At 43.0% G+C, this 18,152-nt stretch overlaps 1 protein-coding gene across 2 annotated transcripts in view; it reads left to right on the plus strand.

Annotated features, from left to right (window-relative positions):
- Positions 1-18,152, plus strand: part of CCDC60 (coiled-coil domain containing 60) — a 323,719-nt gene that overhangs the window by 272,306 nt on the left and 33,261 nt on the right. For both annotated transcript variants that reach the window (XM_088449110.1, XM_088449111.1), the window contains 5 exons: positions 1,108-1,195; positions 10,785-10,868; positions 13,961-14,101; positions 14,875-15,009; positions 15,235-15,424. In XM_088449110.1, the coding sequence (XP_088305236.1) occupies positions 1,108-1,195; positions 10,785-10,868; positions 13,961-14,101; positions 14,875-15,009; positions 15,235-15,424 (638 nt within the window). The remainder of the gene's footprint in view (positions 1-1,107; positions 1,196-10,784; positions 10,869-13,960; positions 14,102-14,874; positions 15,010-15,234; positions 15,425-18,152) is intronic.

Consider the following 18,152-nt stretch of genomic DNA (forward strand, 5'->3'; position numbering starts at 1 on the left):
GACAACAGCAGCACTACACTACACTACACAGCCCTAACTCCCACCCTCCCTCTTCACTGTCCACAGCCGAGTGAGAAAATGGCGCCGACGCGGGTACCTTATATAGGATCCAAAACCCGCGAGACTCGGAAGGCGGGATGATGACGTTTTGCCTCGATTTCAGATCCGAGTCAGACGGGAAAAGTCGAGCCTGACTCGGATCGGACTCGGATCGGGGGGGCTCGGGGGGGTTCGGATTTCAGAAATCCGAACCCGCTCACCCCTAATGTGGACACATCTGTATATGTACGAATTGAATAGATTTATGCAGTGAGAGGTCTTATTTATTGAACCATACCTTGACCATTCCATAAGTACTGTATTCACTTTTACAACTTGGTTTAAAGTTTAAAAATATTTTTTTTTTGCCATTTTTGGGCGGAATTCAATTGATTTCGCGGACCGCATCTCCCGTCTAAAGTGACAGGAGATTGCGGGCCGCTATACAATTGTGCCAGAATTTCACGCTGATCACGCCCATAGAGGTCAGGTTTAGCCGCGGAAAGCAGCTAAACCCGACCAAAGTGCTGGGCGCGATCGCGAAAAGTGATGTTTGGGCACCCAAACATGTCACTTTTCGCACATTTCAGCTCTCATCCCCCTGGGGCTGCGAGCTGAAATGTAGCGCTTGGCAGCTGATCGCGCCCGACAGGAGCAAGAATAGAATAGCTCCGTCGGGCGCGATAGGGGCTGGAAAGAATTGAATTCCGGCCTTTGTGTGAGTTATTGACCTTTTCTCTGAGCCATTTCTGCATACCAAGTTTCACCCTTTTTTTTCTGCCATCATGCATTTCATAAAGCCAAATGATAACATTAAGATTACACATAAATAGGGTTAATCCTAAAAGACAGATATTATAAATTGCTGATTTGTTTGTTTCAGGAATTCTTGTCTGGTATAACATGATTTCAATATTTATGACTCTCATAAGTGGAATACCAGATGTAAATCTGTTGTTTTATGCGAAAATGTGCAGGAAATAATATAAAAGACATACATTTTTTATATTATTCATTTAATATGGATGTTTTAGCTGCCTTTGAAATGTCATAATTTGATTGTCTCAGACTTACAGACTTTACTGCACATGATTGCTGAAAGCGTGAATAAGGATTTGAATGAAGAAGAAAGTCGATGCAAGTACCAGATCAGAAGGTACATTTTGTTAAATGCGAGTAGAGTAACTCTTTCACCTCTCTGTGTTTACTGTGTTGTGTGCTCCCTCACCTCGCCCCTAATAATAGACTCATTTCATTCACACTGTGGGCCTGATTCAGAGATGCAGGCGGTTACAATCTTCACGTAGTTGGCCGATGTTGTAGGTACTGCGCATGTGTCCGAGACATGAGAATTTGGTCACAGAGAGATACAATTTAGGTGGGCGTTTTTGTGTGTTAAAAGGAGGGTGGCTAGCCAGGCCACGAGCATGTCGCAGCTAAAGACGAGGTTGCACTCACCCAGGCAGCCATGTTTAGATGGAGAATCTGCACCTCCATAGGACTGGTTCAATCTACAACTGTGTGACCGATGGTGCGTCATAATACGTACAGTGACGGATTACTGCTGCAGTCGGTGGGCGTCTTAGCAGGAAGACCATCACCTCGGCATTAGCATGAAGTCTCAGTCACGGCTGCGGCAAAAGACACTGTTGCGGTTGTAACTGCACGTTTGAATCAGGCGCTGTATGTGGTCAGTGATGGTAACAAGAGTAATTGCGCAATGTTTCATTTTGTAAAGCTACACTGATATGGCAAATGGTGGAATGGGAGGTATTGAAATCTGGGCGATGGGAGGAATTTCTGCATTCTGATTGGTTATTTTATCGTTACCCAATTCTATTCTGAATTTGCTAAATTAATGAGTGCCCTCAAATCACTGATATTCTATGGTTGAATCAACTACTGTAGCTCTTTCCACTTCATATTCTAAATTTTCCAGTCAGATCATTTGCAGGTTTATGTTACTTTTCAGAATTTTATCTGAGTTCCTATAGAATGTTGTGCTTGAACTTTCTGATGTTTCAGGATCCCAGTGATACTGCTTTTACACCTAAATCCTGGGTCTGACCCGAGATTTGAAACACAGGAGCTCATTCAGACTCTCGCTAGATGCATACGCTCGCTCAATGCGTATGCAAATCCAGAGCACACCCAGCAAGGCAGGCGATCGCACGGCAAGGCATTAGCACGCCCACTATGTCTCGGCATGTGATCACTTTGTGTATGCAGACGCCCACCAACCATACGTAAGACGCCCACTTGCGCACATCGTCTCCTGGAAGTGCGGGAAAACATTGGTACATCGAGCACCATCGTATGCGATCGCAGCGCTTGAGGTTGACTATACTCTGCCGCAAGTACAACAATCCCTTCAGTGTGAAATACAACCGAGTGACGAGTACAATGACGCTGCCTTTTAATTATGCATGCTTCTGAAACGGACTTGAAACACTCAGGCACGCCTGCGTTCATACCTCCACTCTCCCGTTACTAGTGGTCTGCCCCTGTCACCACCCAGAAACGTCCTCTCCTGTCACTCATTCTGCTGGGCTGTCTATGCTGGGCGAGCGAACGCTTCCCAATCTTTTGCAGTGATTTGCGCATGCAAACTGCGATGCATACACATACGCACAATGCGAACTCATCCTATCGAGAGAGTCTTAATGAGCTCCACAGTTCCAAAACGGGTCAGACCCAGGACAGACCTTTTCTAATGCGGCACCGATCCGGATTATTCCCGGATTGGTGCCGTTTCACACTCCACACGGGTGCAGTGGGACACATCTCCCGGCGCTTGGAGATGACATCATCTCCAAGCGCAGAAAAACCCGGAAGTCACCATGCTGTAAATGGGACCCGGGTCGAATTACCCAGGGTTCCCGTTTACACTGCAGGGTTTCACGGGTTGTTCCCATGTAAAACCCTGCAAGTTACCTGGGTTAGATTGACGGGTCACTCGACCTGGGAATCCAACCCAGGCCCCTTTTACACCTAGGAGCAGCTCGGGTTAACCCTGCAATAACCCGGGTTTTAGCTCTGGTGTAAAAGGGGTATTAGTTAAAGATATAGTTTTTGTACATTGCCAAAAACTCCACCCCTGAGGTTAGGAGACAGCTGGTGCAAAAAAATAGGTTCTTAAGATGCTTTGTTTTTATATCAGGGCTTAGGAGTTCTGTACATTTAGCTATATATTAGCCTCAAGTAATTAACTTTTCATGCAGCTGAAAAAGTGCTATACTTTATAGACTAGATTATATTTAAAACAGTGCTTTCCAATATGCTTCAAAAACTCTGACTTGAATTAGGATTGCTGGTGTAAAACCTTTTCAAGATCACAGAATTTAAATTATTAACTAAGGGGGTGATTCAGCAAGGATCGCAATTGCACAGCTGCATGCAGGCAGCTTTACAATTACGTCCTTGCTATCCTGTATGACACCCCCTGCTGCATTTGTGATCCCAGCACTGCGACGGAGGTCGCAGACTGGGATCACCATCGCGACCATCGGTGGTTGATGGTCGCGATGGTGGATGGCGCCAGGCCGCCAGCCAGCTGAGTAAACCTCAACTTATTCAGGATGGCCGGCTTGCCACTCCCGGAAAATGTGGCGGAGACATTCCTGTTTCCAGGAATGCCCACCACACCCGCACCGCCCCTTAAATGCCTCTGCCTGTAAATCAGGCAGAGGCATAGAAGGGTCTGCATGCGACTACGCAGGACCCATTCTGCACACTTGCAGAATGGATCTTGTGTGCACTGCTGAATCAGGCCTTAAGACTACAAACTATACGGTGAGTCCACAGATGACTGCAATCATATTTCCACCCTGTGGCACATCATTTTACTGTCTGTTGATAACTTTGCCTTGACACCCATGAGAGCAGGGAACTGTCCCAGATCCCACCCTCTTACCTAGTGAGTAAAGATGAGTTGTTTGGTTTTGCTGAATACAGAACACACCCAAACTTTGGAGTTTCGAGTTCTGTCTCAGATCCAAGTAGGTTCCAAGTAGAACCGAGTCCTGGTTCAGTTTTACCTGTGAGTTTGGATCTACAAAATGGATCTTGCGTCTTGGATTGCATGTAAAAAGATCCAAATGACATGATTTTAGCTGTTTTCTTAAATTTTACACAAATCCAAAACCAAAACCGAACCAAAACACTTGAGCATGGTTTTGCCAAAACCAAAACATGGGGTCCATGCACATCTCTGAGTCACACACTAGTGAGTCAGTGCGAATCATATTATCATGGCCCTGCCCCAGTGGCATTATGCTGCTCAGAGATAAGGTACCTAAAGTCAACAAGTACTAACTTTGTTTGCCTGTACTCAGGGTTGGACTGGCCCACAGGGGTACAGGAGAAACCCCCGGGTCCCACTGCCTGAGGGCCCACTCCCTCTTCAAGGAATCAGGTGTATTTTCTACAATCCATTGCAGTTATTAATCTGATACATTATCATGCATGCACTAGCATTATTCACATATATTTAAAGGGGCCCCAACTGTGCACTCTCTAATGGCTATGGCTGGCCACACCCCTAAGTATGGGCCCCTATCACTGCATTCCCCTGGTGGGTACACTGCCTGTACTTCCCCCGTTACAGCTTCACAGATATACAGTAGGTTTGTTCACAATGACTTCCTTCGCTCAATGCCATAAAGCACTGGTTCCCAAACATGGTCCTCAAGGCACCCTAACAGTCCAGGTTTTATTAACTTTGGCCAGATTTTAAAATATTTGAATTTCGGTTGCAGACAGATTTTTTAATTTTTTAGTGATCTCTGATGTAGAGTTGTTGTATTGCCACTAATTATCTGTACAAATGTGTCCTCATACACCAGTCATTTTTCATTTTTCCAACATATGCCATGAGACGATTGACTCAACTCAGACGTTACACCACGTCTACCAATTCCCATTTTGTGTACTTTTTGCCAAATTTTGCTAATAGTGCACTAAGTATTTGGTATTCTTTGTCACAAAGGAATTTGTATAAAGTAGCAGATTAAACATAACGATGCAGGGCACATCGTATAGCACCTCTGACTTTTGCCTGTTTTTCCAGACTGTGCACGTTTTCCTGAATTTTGCGTCCTAACTCGCTAACAGTATAATACGTACTTAGAATGAGTATTTTTTGTCACAAAGAAATTGGTATAAAATAGCAGATTAAGATGCATATTTTAAGAAAAAGGCACATGGCACAGCTAAGTCGCAAAGTCCCTGGTGTGCTAAACAGGACTATTTGGCACAATTTGAGGATAGGTGTACACTATGTAGACACATCTGTATGTAGCAACTAGAAATTAGAGGTTCAGTTTTCCTGAAGAATGAACACACCTGAACTTTGGGGTTTCAAATCCCTGACTGAGGTCTTATAACAATTTAGAACTTAGATCTAAAAAACAGATCTTGCGCCTTTGATATTGCATTTAAGTAGGGATGTGCGCCGACCACGTGTTTTTGTTTTTGGATCTGTATCTCCTTCAAGTTTTTGGATCTGGATTTGTTTTACAAAACCACCCTTGCATGTTTTGGTTTTGGATATGTATTTTTTTCCAAAAAATTATATAAACAGCTAAAACCACATAATTTAGGCCTGTTTTTGTTCCTACAGTAATATTAACCTTAATAACAATAATTTTCAGCCATTTCCAGGCATTTTTAACCACTCACAGCTCACAATATTGATTTCACTATTTTTCACCAATATAGGCCAAAGGCTGCAGCGAGCTGGCTGGCTAAAGTAAGTGGCAGAGCAGTGGCACAAACGCACAGCAGTTTAAAAAAATATAGGGCATCTATGAAACATTGCCACACAGCAGTGGCAGACAGGATAGCAGTTTAATAAACTATAATAATGTCAGTCGGCAATGCTTCAAATTGTGCAAAATGTAAAGGAAAGAGGTGCAAGATGGAATTGTCCCTCCCACCCACTCTTATGTGGGATATTAAAAAGGACATGCGCAGTTTAACAAACTAAGCACTTTTTAAGGACTGACACTTTTGTGGCTGAAGTCCTTGGTTTGTTTGGGCCCTCACAAAACATTTTTTGGAAGGACTACCTCCAATCATTAAGGAGGAGGTTGATGATGAAGGTGTTGGTGGTGGAGATTACATGTGCTGATCCAAACTGCTGGTAGCTAATACTGGACTGCTTGTTATTAATTTACAAATTATTATAATTTTATTAAATTGCATGAACTCGCTGTAAATGACGTAACAGGGAGGAGGTGCCTAGATGGTTAACGTCCCTTCCTCTGCTAACTTTACTTTACAAATGGAACAGATGCCTTCACAACTGTTGTCAGAATTTAGATTAAAATAATTCCACACCCAAGACTTGGCTTTTCTGGCTTTCTTTTTATCACGAGCAAGAACTGCTGCCACTGGTGGCTGATTTACGCAAACAACGTGCTCATCATCAACATCCGCGTCATTTAGGACACACATTTTCCCCTCATCCTCCCTTTTGCACTTCCTCCACACTATCATCCTGATTTTCTATTATATCACCATCTAATACTAGCACAGCCGTCATGGCGTCGGTGATCCGCTGTGCAACTGGGTGACAGCTGTTCTACTTACGTCCTCTATCAAAGGATTGTTTAATAGTCAATAGTTTTTTTAAATTACTACTAGTAGTAGTCTTCTTGGTCCATTTCTGGGATGAAGATCCACCCCCAGCAGCAGCATCAGCAGCAACAGACGTAGCACTCAAGGATCCTGCTGAGGAATCACGGATAGGAGAGGAGTCAGTAATGCTTATGAAATTGGATGCAGCAGGACTACTTACGAACATGATTGAGGATTTTGATGATGCAGGTATTGGTGGTGGAGTTTGCAGGCGATTGGATCTAACAGAGAGAAGGGAGTAGCTAGGTGACGCTGGATTGATTGTTACGTTTTTAGCCAAAGTTTCTACATTTTTGCAAACACTTTGGAAATTGAATGCGCTGCAAGTGACATAACAGGGAGGAGGTGCCTAGATGGTTAAGGTTCTTACCTCTACTCACTCTTGCTTGGCAAACATTACAGATGGCTTGACAACTAACTTGACAATAATTCCACACATTAGAACTGGATTTGTTTGTCTTTTGCCCCTTGCATGACAATGGGCTTTTTCATACCATGGGCAACAACTGTCTGATTTAAACAGACAACATCCTCAGCATCAACATCCTCATCATCAACATCCTCATCATCCTTGTTAGTGCCAACTACAGATATATCCTCCTCATCCTCCTGGTGCAATTCCACAGAAGCATTCTCGATTTCTACGTCAGCATGTTGACTTGTGCTGCTCATCCTCACATTTGCAGAGGGCACACAAATTGTGGGAGGAGGATCCTCTTCAAGTACAGTATTAGAAAGGTCAGGCTCACACATGGCAACCGCAGACACACTTGGACTCTCGTCGGGTATCTATGACTTTTCTGAGCACACATTTGGTTCCTATGCTTTAGCGATTTTAATATTTTTGAAGGGCTTACATAATCATGAGATGCAGAACCACCAGTCATAAATAAAGGCCAAGGCCTTATCCTTTCCTTGCCACTTTGGGTAGTAAATAGCATATTGGCAATTTTTTGTTTCTCTGTAGCTACTGTAACTTAGCTTTTAATTTTTTTTCTATAACATTGTAAAACATTGCTTGTTTGATTATGACTTAAGTACTTGGGCATCGGCCTTTGTAGATGACGTTGATGGCCTTGCATTGTCATCATGACTGCTGGCAGCAGCTGCAAGACTGGTATGTGGTTCCTGCTCTCTTCTCATTTGATTGTCCTCCATATCAACAAACTTGCACTGCGGTCTGACCGGCAGTGTCACCGAACAATATTTTTTTTTACACTGGGGAAGAGCACCCCTGAATGAGGCAGCAGCCCCTTGATGAACAACATAGACAGCACCCCTTTTTTTATGGACAACAAAGCACCCCTGACGAGTGTGGACAGACCACCTGCAGAGTCACAAATATGTGGATGATAAACTGGCAGTGTCACCGAATAATAATAGTGCAGCTAAGTTGCTAACACACACACACAAAAAAAAGTACTTTTATTTTTTTTACACTGGGGAAGAGCACCCCTAATTGACAGAGCACCTCCCTGGACAACACAGCACCCCTTTATGGACTGCAGCCCTATATAGACAGGAGAAAAACACAGCAGCAGCCACAGTTAATTGACAGGACAAGTGACACAGCAGCTGCAGCACCCACTGAAGGAAGTGCCCCTTTATATACTGCAGCCTAAGGGCCTGATTCAGACCCGCTCGCAAGCACACAGCGCTCGCAAGCGGGTCGATGGTCCCCGACTGTGCATGGGCCACCTCCGGCGTGCGCATGCACGAGACCTGTACTGCGACAGTAGCTCCTTCGCAATGGGTCTTGCTACAAGATGGCGCAGCTGTCGATGTTGATTGACAGCACGCCCCATTTTGTAGGTGGGTAGGGAGGTGACTGCACAAATGCAGGCGTTCTCTTAGGAACACCTGGCATTTGTGGGCGGCCCTACTGACATCACTCGTGATTCAGTAGTGGACTTCCTGCTCTATTAGAGCAGGAAGTCCACTCGGGCTTGCGAGAGCTGAGACCCTACCACAGGGTCTCCTCGCAAACCCGATGGTCATGATAATCAAAGATAATCACGACCATCGCCTGGCCGCTCGCAAAAGCTGTGGGTGGTCACCCACAGCTTAGCGAGTGGCCTGGAGGCCAAAAAAAACGCACCCTGATTCAGAGCGAGCACTCGCAAACAGCGAGTGGCTCTGAATCAGGCCCTAAGGCCCTTTATGGACAGCACAGCAGCAGCCTTCAGGCCAAGACCCCAACTGGACACACACACTGAGTGACTGACAGTGACTGACTACGTCTGCTAGCTTCTCTCTCCACAGCCGGAGTGAAAATGGTGTAGATCGCGGGGACCTTTATATAATCCAAAACCCGCGAGAATCCAACAGCGGGAGGATGACGCGTTTTGCCTCGTTTTCAGATCCGAGTCAGGTGAGAGAACTCGAGCCTAGCTCGGTTCTCGCCTCGGATCTGGAAGTTCGGCTGGGTCCGGTTCTCAGAGAACCGGACCCGCTCATGTCTACATTTACTGTAAATCCATCCCTCGTGATTTCAGGTGCCAAACTTTGTCAAAATTGACTGGATATTAATATTATTGATGTTAATAATACTATAGGAACAAAAACAGGTCAGTTACATGATTTTAGCTGTTTTTTATACATTTTTAAAGAAATCCAAAACCAAAAACTAATCTGAACTAGGGATGTGCGCCGACCCCCGTGTTTTGGTTTTGGTTTTGGATCTTGTATCTCCTTCAAGGTTTTGGATCTGGATTTGGTTTTGCAAACCACCCTCAAGTGTTTTGGTTTTGGTTTTGGATCTGGATTTTTTACATAAAAAATAGATAAAAAGTTTTAAAAACAGCTAAAATCATGTAATTTATGCAATCCAAAACCCGAAATCCGGATTTAAAATCCGATTTCCGAACCGCAAAAATATCAGAACCGCGACCCGGATTTACAAAATTCGGGTCGATTCAGATTTATGGAGAACCAAGCTGCACATCTCTAATCCGAACCAAAACACTTGAGAGTGGTATTACCAAAACCATAACATTTGAGGGTGTTTTTTTTAAAACCAAAACACATAGGTCCTCGCACATCTCTAGTAGCAACACCCCCTCAGCATTACCTTACAGTTTTTCTTCACTGTGTATCCTGGGCTCGCAAGCCGGCCAGTCTGAGTAAGCTGAGGCTCACTCAACTGGCCAGAGGCCCGGCGCTGTCCACCATTGTGACCATCGACCACCAATGGTCGCGATGGTGATCCCAGCCTGCAACTTCCGTTGCAGTGCTAGGATCGCAAATGCAGCAGGGGGTGTCATACACCTCCTGCTGCATTTACATTATTGCTGCGTGCAGCTCAATTGTGACCCTTGCTGAATCAGGCCCATAATAATTGATTGATTCCAATATTAAAGAACATTTATCATAAAGTGAAAACACTGAAGTGCTGGCTTGTCAGAATCTTTAAAACTGGTAATTCACAAAAGTGCGAAACATGGATTATTATTTTGCACAAATGCACTTATTTTCCCATGTCACACATATGTCCTATTCCATTTTTAGGAACTGCCCTCAGAAAATAAATAAATCTACACCTCCTTTTGCGGCATTGCGAACCTAAATGCAATAGTGTCTTGTGTAGTATGAAAATTTATGTCAAAGACCATTCTACTCACTTGAGAACCATGCCTGCCACTCTCTTTAACTTTTGCCTCATTTATGTTCTATGTACTGTATTTTTGTGTGTTTGACTGTCTTATTGCATCAGTGAAATCCACATGGAAATGCACTTTCCCATATGGAGTACGCCAACTAGGGGGAAAAATGAGCCCATTGAAATAAGCACCACAGATACTGCCATTTTCACATCACATGCATATTCTGGAATTGTTACTGTAAAACGGTTGCATTTGCACAAAAACAGAAACGAATGACATATCCAATGAAAAAAAATAAACTCTTATATTCACTACATACTGTATAAGAGATCATGACCAATAATGACCATTTCAAATATTAATTGTTTTGATGTAATAAAGATCATGTTTTGTTTTTTTTCACCTATAATTTTGTTAAAGATCATCAGGACTGTTATTATAAAGTAATTATAAAAGTGAAGAGATCTTTTATGTACAGTCTAAATTAAATTTTTTGCCTTACAGTGACTCATCTCAAGCTCAGATTAGAGAACCATTAATTAACGAGGATCGAGGGAGTAACAAAAGCATCACACAGAGACCAAAAAGGTTAGTTTTAAGATTTAATCAACATTGTACAGTGTGTCACAGGATATGTGTTCCTGCCAGCGAATTAAAACCATAATACAATCTCCCATATCCAAATATTCCGAAATACGGAATTTTTTTGGCTTGACTGAAAAAATTAAACCTTTGATTTTTGATGGTTCAATGTATACAAACTTTGTCTAAGGCACAAATTATTACAAATATTGTATAAAATTACCTTCAGGCTGTGTGTATAGGGTGTATTTGAAACATAACTGAATTTTATGTATGTACACAAAGTTTGTTTGAGCCACAAAATTATTGAAAATATTGTATAAAATTACCTGCAGGCTGTGTGTATAAGGTGTATATAACACATACATGCATGCTTGGGTCCCATTCCCAAGATATTTAATTATGATATGCAAATATTCCAAAAGCATTTTGGATATCGGAGACTCAACCTGTAGAAGCCTTGTTTATAAGTGTTGCAGTATAATGTGTATACATTTTGATATTTCTGCATGCAATAGGTTTTATTAATGTATTCCTGCAAGTTAACATTTAGAAAGTCATAATTTGCTATAATACTCTGAAATACTGTATATGAAGCTTAAATCAGTTATTTTGTAGATGCTGCCCAGTACTGTGAATCTGCCATCGCTAAATGCCCGCTGTCAGTTATTTAGGGGGACCAGTATGGGGGCCAAGATTTAGTACCCACTGTTCCAGTAATGTAGAAAATTCTGGGGCACCACTGCATTATAAAGTGCACTCAGTGATGCCACGGGAGCTTCCTACTGAAGGGGAGGACCAGGTGTCTCCATGAGAGAGAGAGTTACAGTAACATGCAAAGGACCATTAATACTGTAGATCTGTGGGGAAGCAATCGGGAAGCCGACGGACGGAATCCCGACCGTCGGTTCCCTAACTGTCTAATCCCGGCAAGGGTTAAATGACAGGCGTCGAAATCCCGATGCCTGTCATTTTACCTACTCCAGGAGCCCGATGCCCGGCATCCCGATCGAAGGTAAGCTGGGCGCGGACAGCCGCGGGGGAGGAGGGTTAGGTTAGGGGCTCCTGGGGGGACTTAGGGTTAGGCACCCCCCCCTGGGATGGTTAGGTTCAGGCTAGACAAAGGGGGGTTAGGGTTAGGCACCCACGGGCGGAGGTTAGGGTTAGGCACCCCCCCCCCGGGAGACTTAGGTTTAGGCAGCGGGGAAGGGGGGGTTAGGTTTAGGCACTTAGAGGGGGGATAAGGGTAAGGCACTGGGGGGGGGTTTAGTGTTAGGCACCCCTAAGGGAGGGTTAGGGGGGGGTAAAGATTAGGGTTACTTACCTTAATCACCGTTCGGGATTTGAATAAATCATACCAATCTCGATCTGTGCTGATTTTGATTGAATACTAACGGCTGTGTTCATTGCTATTAGAACCAGAATTGGATTTAATAGCAATGAAAGTAGAGGAGATCAGTTTTAATATCTGATTCCTCAATATTCCTTAATAAAAAGAAAGTAAAGTATAACTGCCTCGAACCTTGAATAAGTACAAATATTAAGTATTCTTTTATCAAGATTAATGTCTATATGTATTCTAATTAGAAGAATGTAACCGTGAAAAGAAAAAGTAACAGTTTGCAGCAGCGGCGGCTCCTTACCTGTCTGCCGGGGGGTCTGCACATCATAGACTGCAGACTATGCAGCCCTCTCCTCCCTGCTATGTCCGTGATTGACAGCTGATGTCCCCAGAGGGTGGAGCTTAAGGCAGCAGCTGCAAGAAGTGGAGCCTAACAGAAGGGGCGTGGCTTAAGCCTGGAGCTGCCAGCAGACCGGCTCGCTTATAGGGGCTGCATGAGTTGAAGCCCTTAGAAGCCAGATTGGGCTATAGTAATAGCACAGGAGTGACTTCCCATAGGAAGGGCTCTCTGGCAGTCCTAGGGGGAGAAAACACCTCACCCTGGGACTGCCCTGTCTGGCTGTGATCAGCAGGGAGTGCTTCGAATGAGAAGCCACTACCACTGCTAGGCAGTCCCTGCGGATGGTGGAGTTTACTGGTAAAATCCGCCAGTGGTTTGCAGGGAGTATAGTTGTCGGCTCTCTAGCATTTTAAAAACCTGCTGAGTCTAATATTATTTTACAGTGATCAGAGGGCCTGATTCCGAGATTAAGTAGGTGACAGGTAGTTAGTGCTTTGGGGTGGTGTGAGGGATTGGTCAGAAAAACGCAGGCGTGTCTGACCGTATGAACTCCGTTTCATGGGCGTGCATAAATTAGCCATTCGCAGTATGAGAGATCTCAGCGTGCGAGGAGAGCTGCACTGTTTGCAGCTGGTCAGACCTTCCGCAAGGTCAAGATGGCCTCTCGAGGTGCGTCGATGTTACCAATATTTAAGCAGGTAAGCGATGTCGTACACTGATGAGAAGGCAGCAGTGCTTGGGTGATCTTAGCAACCATTAGCATATTTTCACACCTGCGCTGCATACAAAATGGCAGCTGCCATCACATTAGCGTCCACCTCTGCATCAGGCCCAGAGTCCATAAAATATGCCCAGCCCAGTGCTATAGCCAAGACTTTAGACCAATCATATTTACACCATCCTGCACTATTATTTATTTGTAGGCTCACACAATGGTTCACAAATGAAATCTTATTTTCTCTTAATACTGTAATTGACCAAGATCAGTCACTGATATTATACACATCAAATCTAACTTATCTGAATATTTACATACTTTTAAAATAGTTTTGGCTCCCTGCTGTGGTAAATATAACAGTACATCATCATTCACCGACTACAGTAGTTCACCGTGGTCACATCCAAGCAGCTGCCTGAAACTTGTCAGCAAGAATGATTCATGCAAAAATGGCTGAGACATAGAAGTAACCATGTTTTTCTGCAATAACTTTGCGGCTTGATGTCTGTGTAAAGTTGGTAGGTGATATAACTGTACATTACATATATTGACAGATTTTTTATGATCTGATGATGCTTGAAGGTAGAAAGTGAATATGAACCGCCATTATTTATACAACTGTGTAATGCATAACATATCTTCCACTAATTTCAGCCCTTCTTCCATGTTGTGTGAAAGCTGTTATTTTATCATCACAGTTCCCCTGCATCAGTTTTGTCCCCTACAAGTCTCTTCATTAAAAAGAAACTGAACATTTGTTCTGAGATGAGGGAGAGGTTCTTTGAGGTGGCGGATGAAGCAGATGTATACTTACATGATAAGGTGGAGGCTCTGGAGAGGCAAGTATAAAATACCTCACAAAGCACAGTAGGCCTATGTTACGTGATCTTCTAGTACTGTACAAGACTGTGGTAGACGCTCACCAATTAACTTGTTTCTTCTCTGTTAACAAGTAGATCTGCAACACTCAACATTTTATTACTATTTGCCTCACTTAGTTATTGTAACTACATTTTGGGGGTGATTCAGCAAGGATCGCAATTGCAGGCTGCAATTCCGGCCTTGCTATTATGCAAATGCAGTAGGAGGTGTATGACACCCCCTGCTGCATTTGCGATCCCAGCACTGCGAGGGAGGTCGCAGGCTGGGATCACCATCGCGATCATCAGTAGTTGATGGTCGCGATGGTGGACGGCGCCGGCCAGCTGAGTAAGCCTCAGCTTACTCAGGCTGGCCGGTTTGTGAGGCCAGAACACTGCATCGGTCGACACAGTCCCTGGCCTTACCACTCCTGGAAAATGGTGCGGACACGCCCCCATTTTCTGGAACACCTGTCGACCCTGCCCTCGCACCTGCGACTATGCAAGACCCATTCAGCACACTCACAGAATGGGTCCTGCACAAGCACAGATTCCCGATAATCGAGAATCTGCGATCAGCAGTGCACTTGCGTGTACTGCTGAATAAGCCCCTTTGTCTTTACTTAATTACCTGTTATACAAATATATCTACCTGGCTGTATTCTTGTACTCCTAGCATGATTAAACCCAGTGTCTTTTTTTTATCTAACATACTGCATGTTTATTGTGAATACCATTCAATTCTCTATTAGGCGACGTGAAGAATTCAACACTCAGAAATATCGATCTTTGGGCACCATTACTAACTTCCGTCAAGATCTGGAGAAAATGCGAAAAGCTTACCACCATGTAAAGGAAGACAAGGTTTACACAGACACCAATAATTGGTGAGGATTGAAGCTAGTGTAAACAATTACTTTCTTCCAGAAAGTTTAATATGTTTAATTGTTTTTATGTTTTTTATAGAGATTTTATTGATTATTGTCATGTATATCTCTAAACAGGACTCATTACTATGACATTTCTCACTCTAAGTTATGATATATGACAAGCAGCATACAGTACTATAATTTACAATAGAGTTACTTTTTAGTTTTACTCTACAATTGCAGGTTTGCAGTGTTGCTATCTAGGATCCCCCCTGTTATGAAGAATAACCAGAAGATCCACAAGATCCTGCAAAAGCTTGAAAGCTTAGTAGAGAAGCAGTTTGTCAGAATACGTCCCAACGCCTTCCTGAGGGTTCTGGGTGGTCTCCGTAGTTGGGAACTATGTTCCCCTGACATCAGCGTGGCTATAGAGGTAAGAATTGTGTTATTCTATTATACTTAAGCCCAGTGTTGGCATTGTAACACTGGTAATACCCTTTGGCACTGAGGACAAGATGACGGCAGTGACTGGAAGCGATACTATCTGTTCTGTTGTTTGAGTCTGCATTCATTTCGGGCCAAAATTATAATTTCATTTATAGTCATAATGTAACACAGTGTTCATTCAATTGTGCTATAAATTATAGTCAGCAGACTTTAGAAAAATCTATTGCTAATAATAACCTGCCATTAATCAACATTAATTAGGTGTTCACTTGCATTTGTCTTCTGACTGGAATAATATGAAGTGTTGCAAATAGCAAGGAATGAAAACAATTTGGGTTATTAACCACCATATACAGCTGTGGTGACTGCATGCAATGTTACAAAGGCAATGATTCAATGTATTAAAGAGCATCGTATATGGATAACAGAATGCACCCCATGACTTGAGATTACTTTATAATTTGTGTGTAGTAGATTACTGCGCTACAGTATGTCAAAGCACTTTTTTTTTAAAGAAGCATATAAGTATAGTAATCCTACTTATAAGCCATTGATATTTCATACACCACCTGACATTATAGGGTAGAGGTCTCCATATACTTGTCTACATTTCAATTTTCTCATCTGGGAGATCCCGAAGGAAGATAGAAGTGGGGGAGACAGAGGGGCATGGCATAGCAACTTGCCTTATCAAGAACCCAGACCACCCATTTCCCCAGTGAAGTGGGCAGGATCCGGGACACTACCGGGTGTGTGGAAGAACTCCATGAAACTCAGGGGTCTCTCGAACATACTTGGAGAATAAGCAAGTATGGAGTCTTCCATTGTTAGACCATTTACCTTCTCTTTCTCTGATAGAATCAAGATAAAGTATTTGGTAAGTAACTTCACAGCTTTTTAAGGGAGATTTATGAGTATGCTCCGTAATAATGGCTTCAATAGTGTGTGGGTATGATTAGGCCTCTACAGAATATACCAGTAAATAAAGTAAAGGAAGAGGTACACTGTGCTTTACACTTTTTTTGAACAAATTATTAGAGCAGACATAAACAGCGTCTCTAATCCTGCCTGTTTCTCTGAATCATCACAAAGGAAGTCACAGAAGACTTGTGGCTGTGAGCCAGGTATGGATTTGTGGATAAGTCACGTAGTAAGTAGGCGCAGGTTTGTGCCAGCTGTCCAAGCCTTGTTCAAAATTATTATACTCTTCTCTCTTATGTATGCCAGCCACTGTAAAAATAGCATAGTTTAATTTAGCTACTAGTAAAACAAATGTATTTCTTTAATACACATGGTACTGTACATGGGATTTGGGAAGGAGGGTCAGTAAGAGTGGTGCCTGTATGATGTATGAATTAGAGGAGTTAATATTAATCTAAAATAATTAATTACCATGGCATCTGAGTGACACAATAAAAATACCTGGGGAATTTGTAGGGGGTGGTGCTCATGGGGGAAACGAAATTCCTAAATTATAAAACATGGTATGTGTGTATGTATGTATGTATATATATATACATATATATATGATCTGTATTGGCTTGACAAAGGGGGTTATACCCTGAAACGTTGCTGTTATCAATACACGTGTTTATACTCATTGGAGCCTCCGAGTGCCGATTGTTTGTTTGGGATATTCATGGATGATGGATTTTAAAATATGTGAGTTAAGCCATATAGCTAAATAACACTGTGGTATCAAATTATTTGGTACTAAAATGTATTATATACAATCATTTATACATGTATGTCATATAGTTTTTATATATGTACGTCATAAGTATATATATGTAGTTATTGTGTCATTAAGGTTCTGTACAGGCATACTGACATGGGCCCTCATTCAGACCCGGACGCAAGTGACCGTTCGTACGTTCGGCGTACGTAAAAAAATATTTAAATTCAGGCACACGCTCGTATTTTCGCTCGCAGCCAAACATCCTCCCCAAACTCAGGCGACCCCTCCTCTAACTAACGAGCGTGCCAAATAGCGAGCATACATCCCCGAAGTGGTTTGAAGGGAACGCACGCACTAGTACTACCCGGAAGTTGGACTGTCAGATTTCGATAAACTGCTCGTTTATTCTGCCTACCTCCCTCAATCGTAACATGCCAATCAATATATCAATTAGCTTAATTGGTTTGTTTTTGTTTTTTTTTACACAATGCAATAAACTTTATTTATGTCCGTGTTTGTGTTTACCCGCAGAATACGTACGGCTTAAACATTCGCTTTTAATTGTCCAAATACATGTTAGCCCCTATTAAATAATTGTTCTATTTGTTTTTCTACCCGCATATTTCCTGGAGTTCAATTCTTTATGTAAATTTGCTTACGCATGTCACTGCATCAAGCCTATCATAATTCTCAACAGATTTCTGGCCCTGTCGAACACATGACTCATACACTAACCAATAGAATTGCTCCTGTTAATTTCCTAAATACATTATCCAATCATAAAATTTGGGTGCACTTTATCAAAAATTATTTTTATGAAAAACTCCATTGCCATCATGAGAGCCTCCGCATTCACCAGGCGCGAGCTGCTGGTGCTTACGGAGGTGATGGATAGGCGGATCACCAGCCAGCCTCCACCCATCACCAACCGCGAGAAGCGTTCCGCATATGCGGAGGTTCGGGCCCGCCTGCGCTCCTTCGGCTCACGCCGCCATATCGGGCAGCTGGAGCGCAGGTGGTCGGACCTGCAACGGCG

Source organism: Taudactylus pleione, unplaced genomic scaffold (genome assembly GCF_031769625.1).
Source record: "Taudactylus pleione unplaced genomic scaffold, aTauple2 ptg000479l, whole genome shotgun sequence".
Classification (NCBI taxonomy): domain Eukaryota; kingdom Metazoa; phylum Chordata; class Amphibia; order Anura; family Myobatrachidae; genus Taudactylus; species Taudactylus pleione.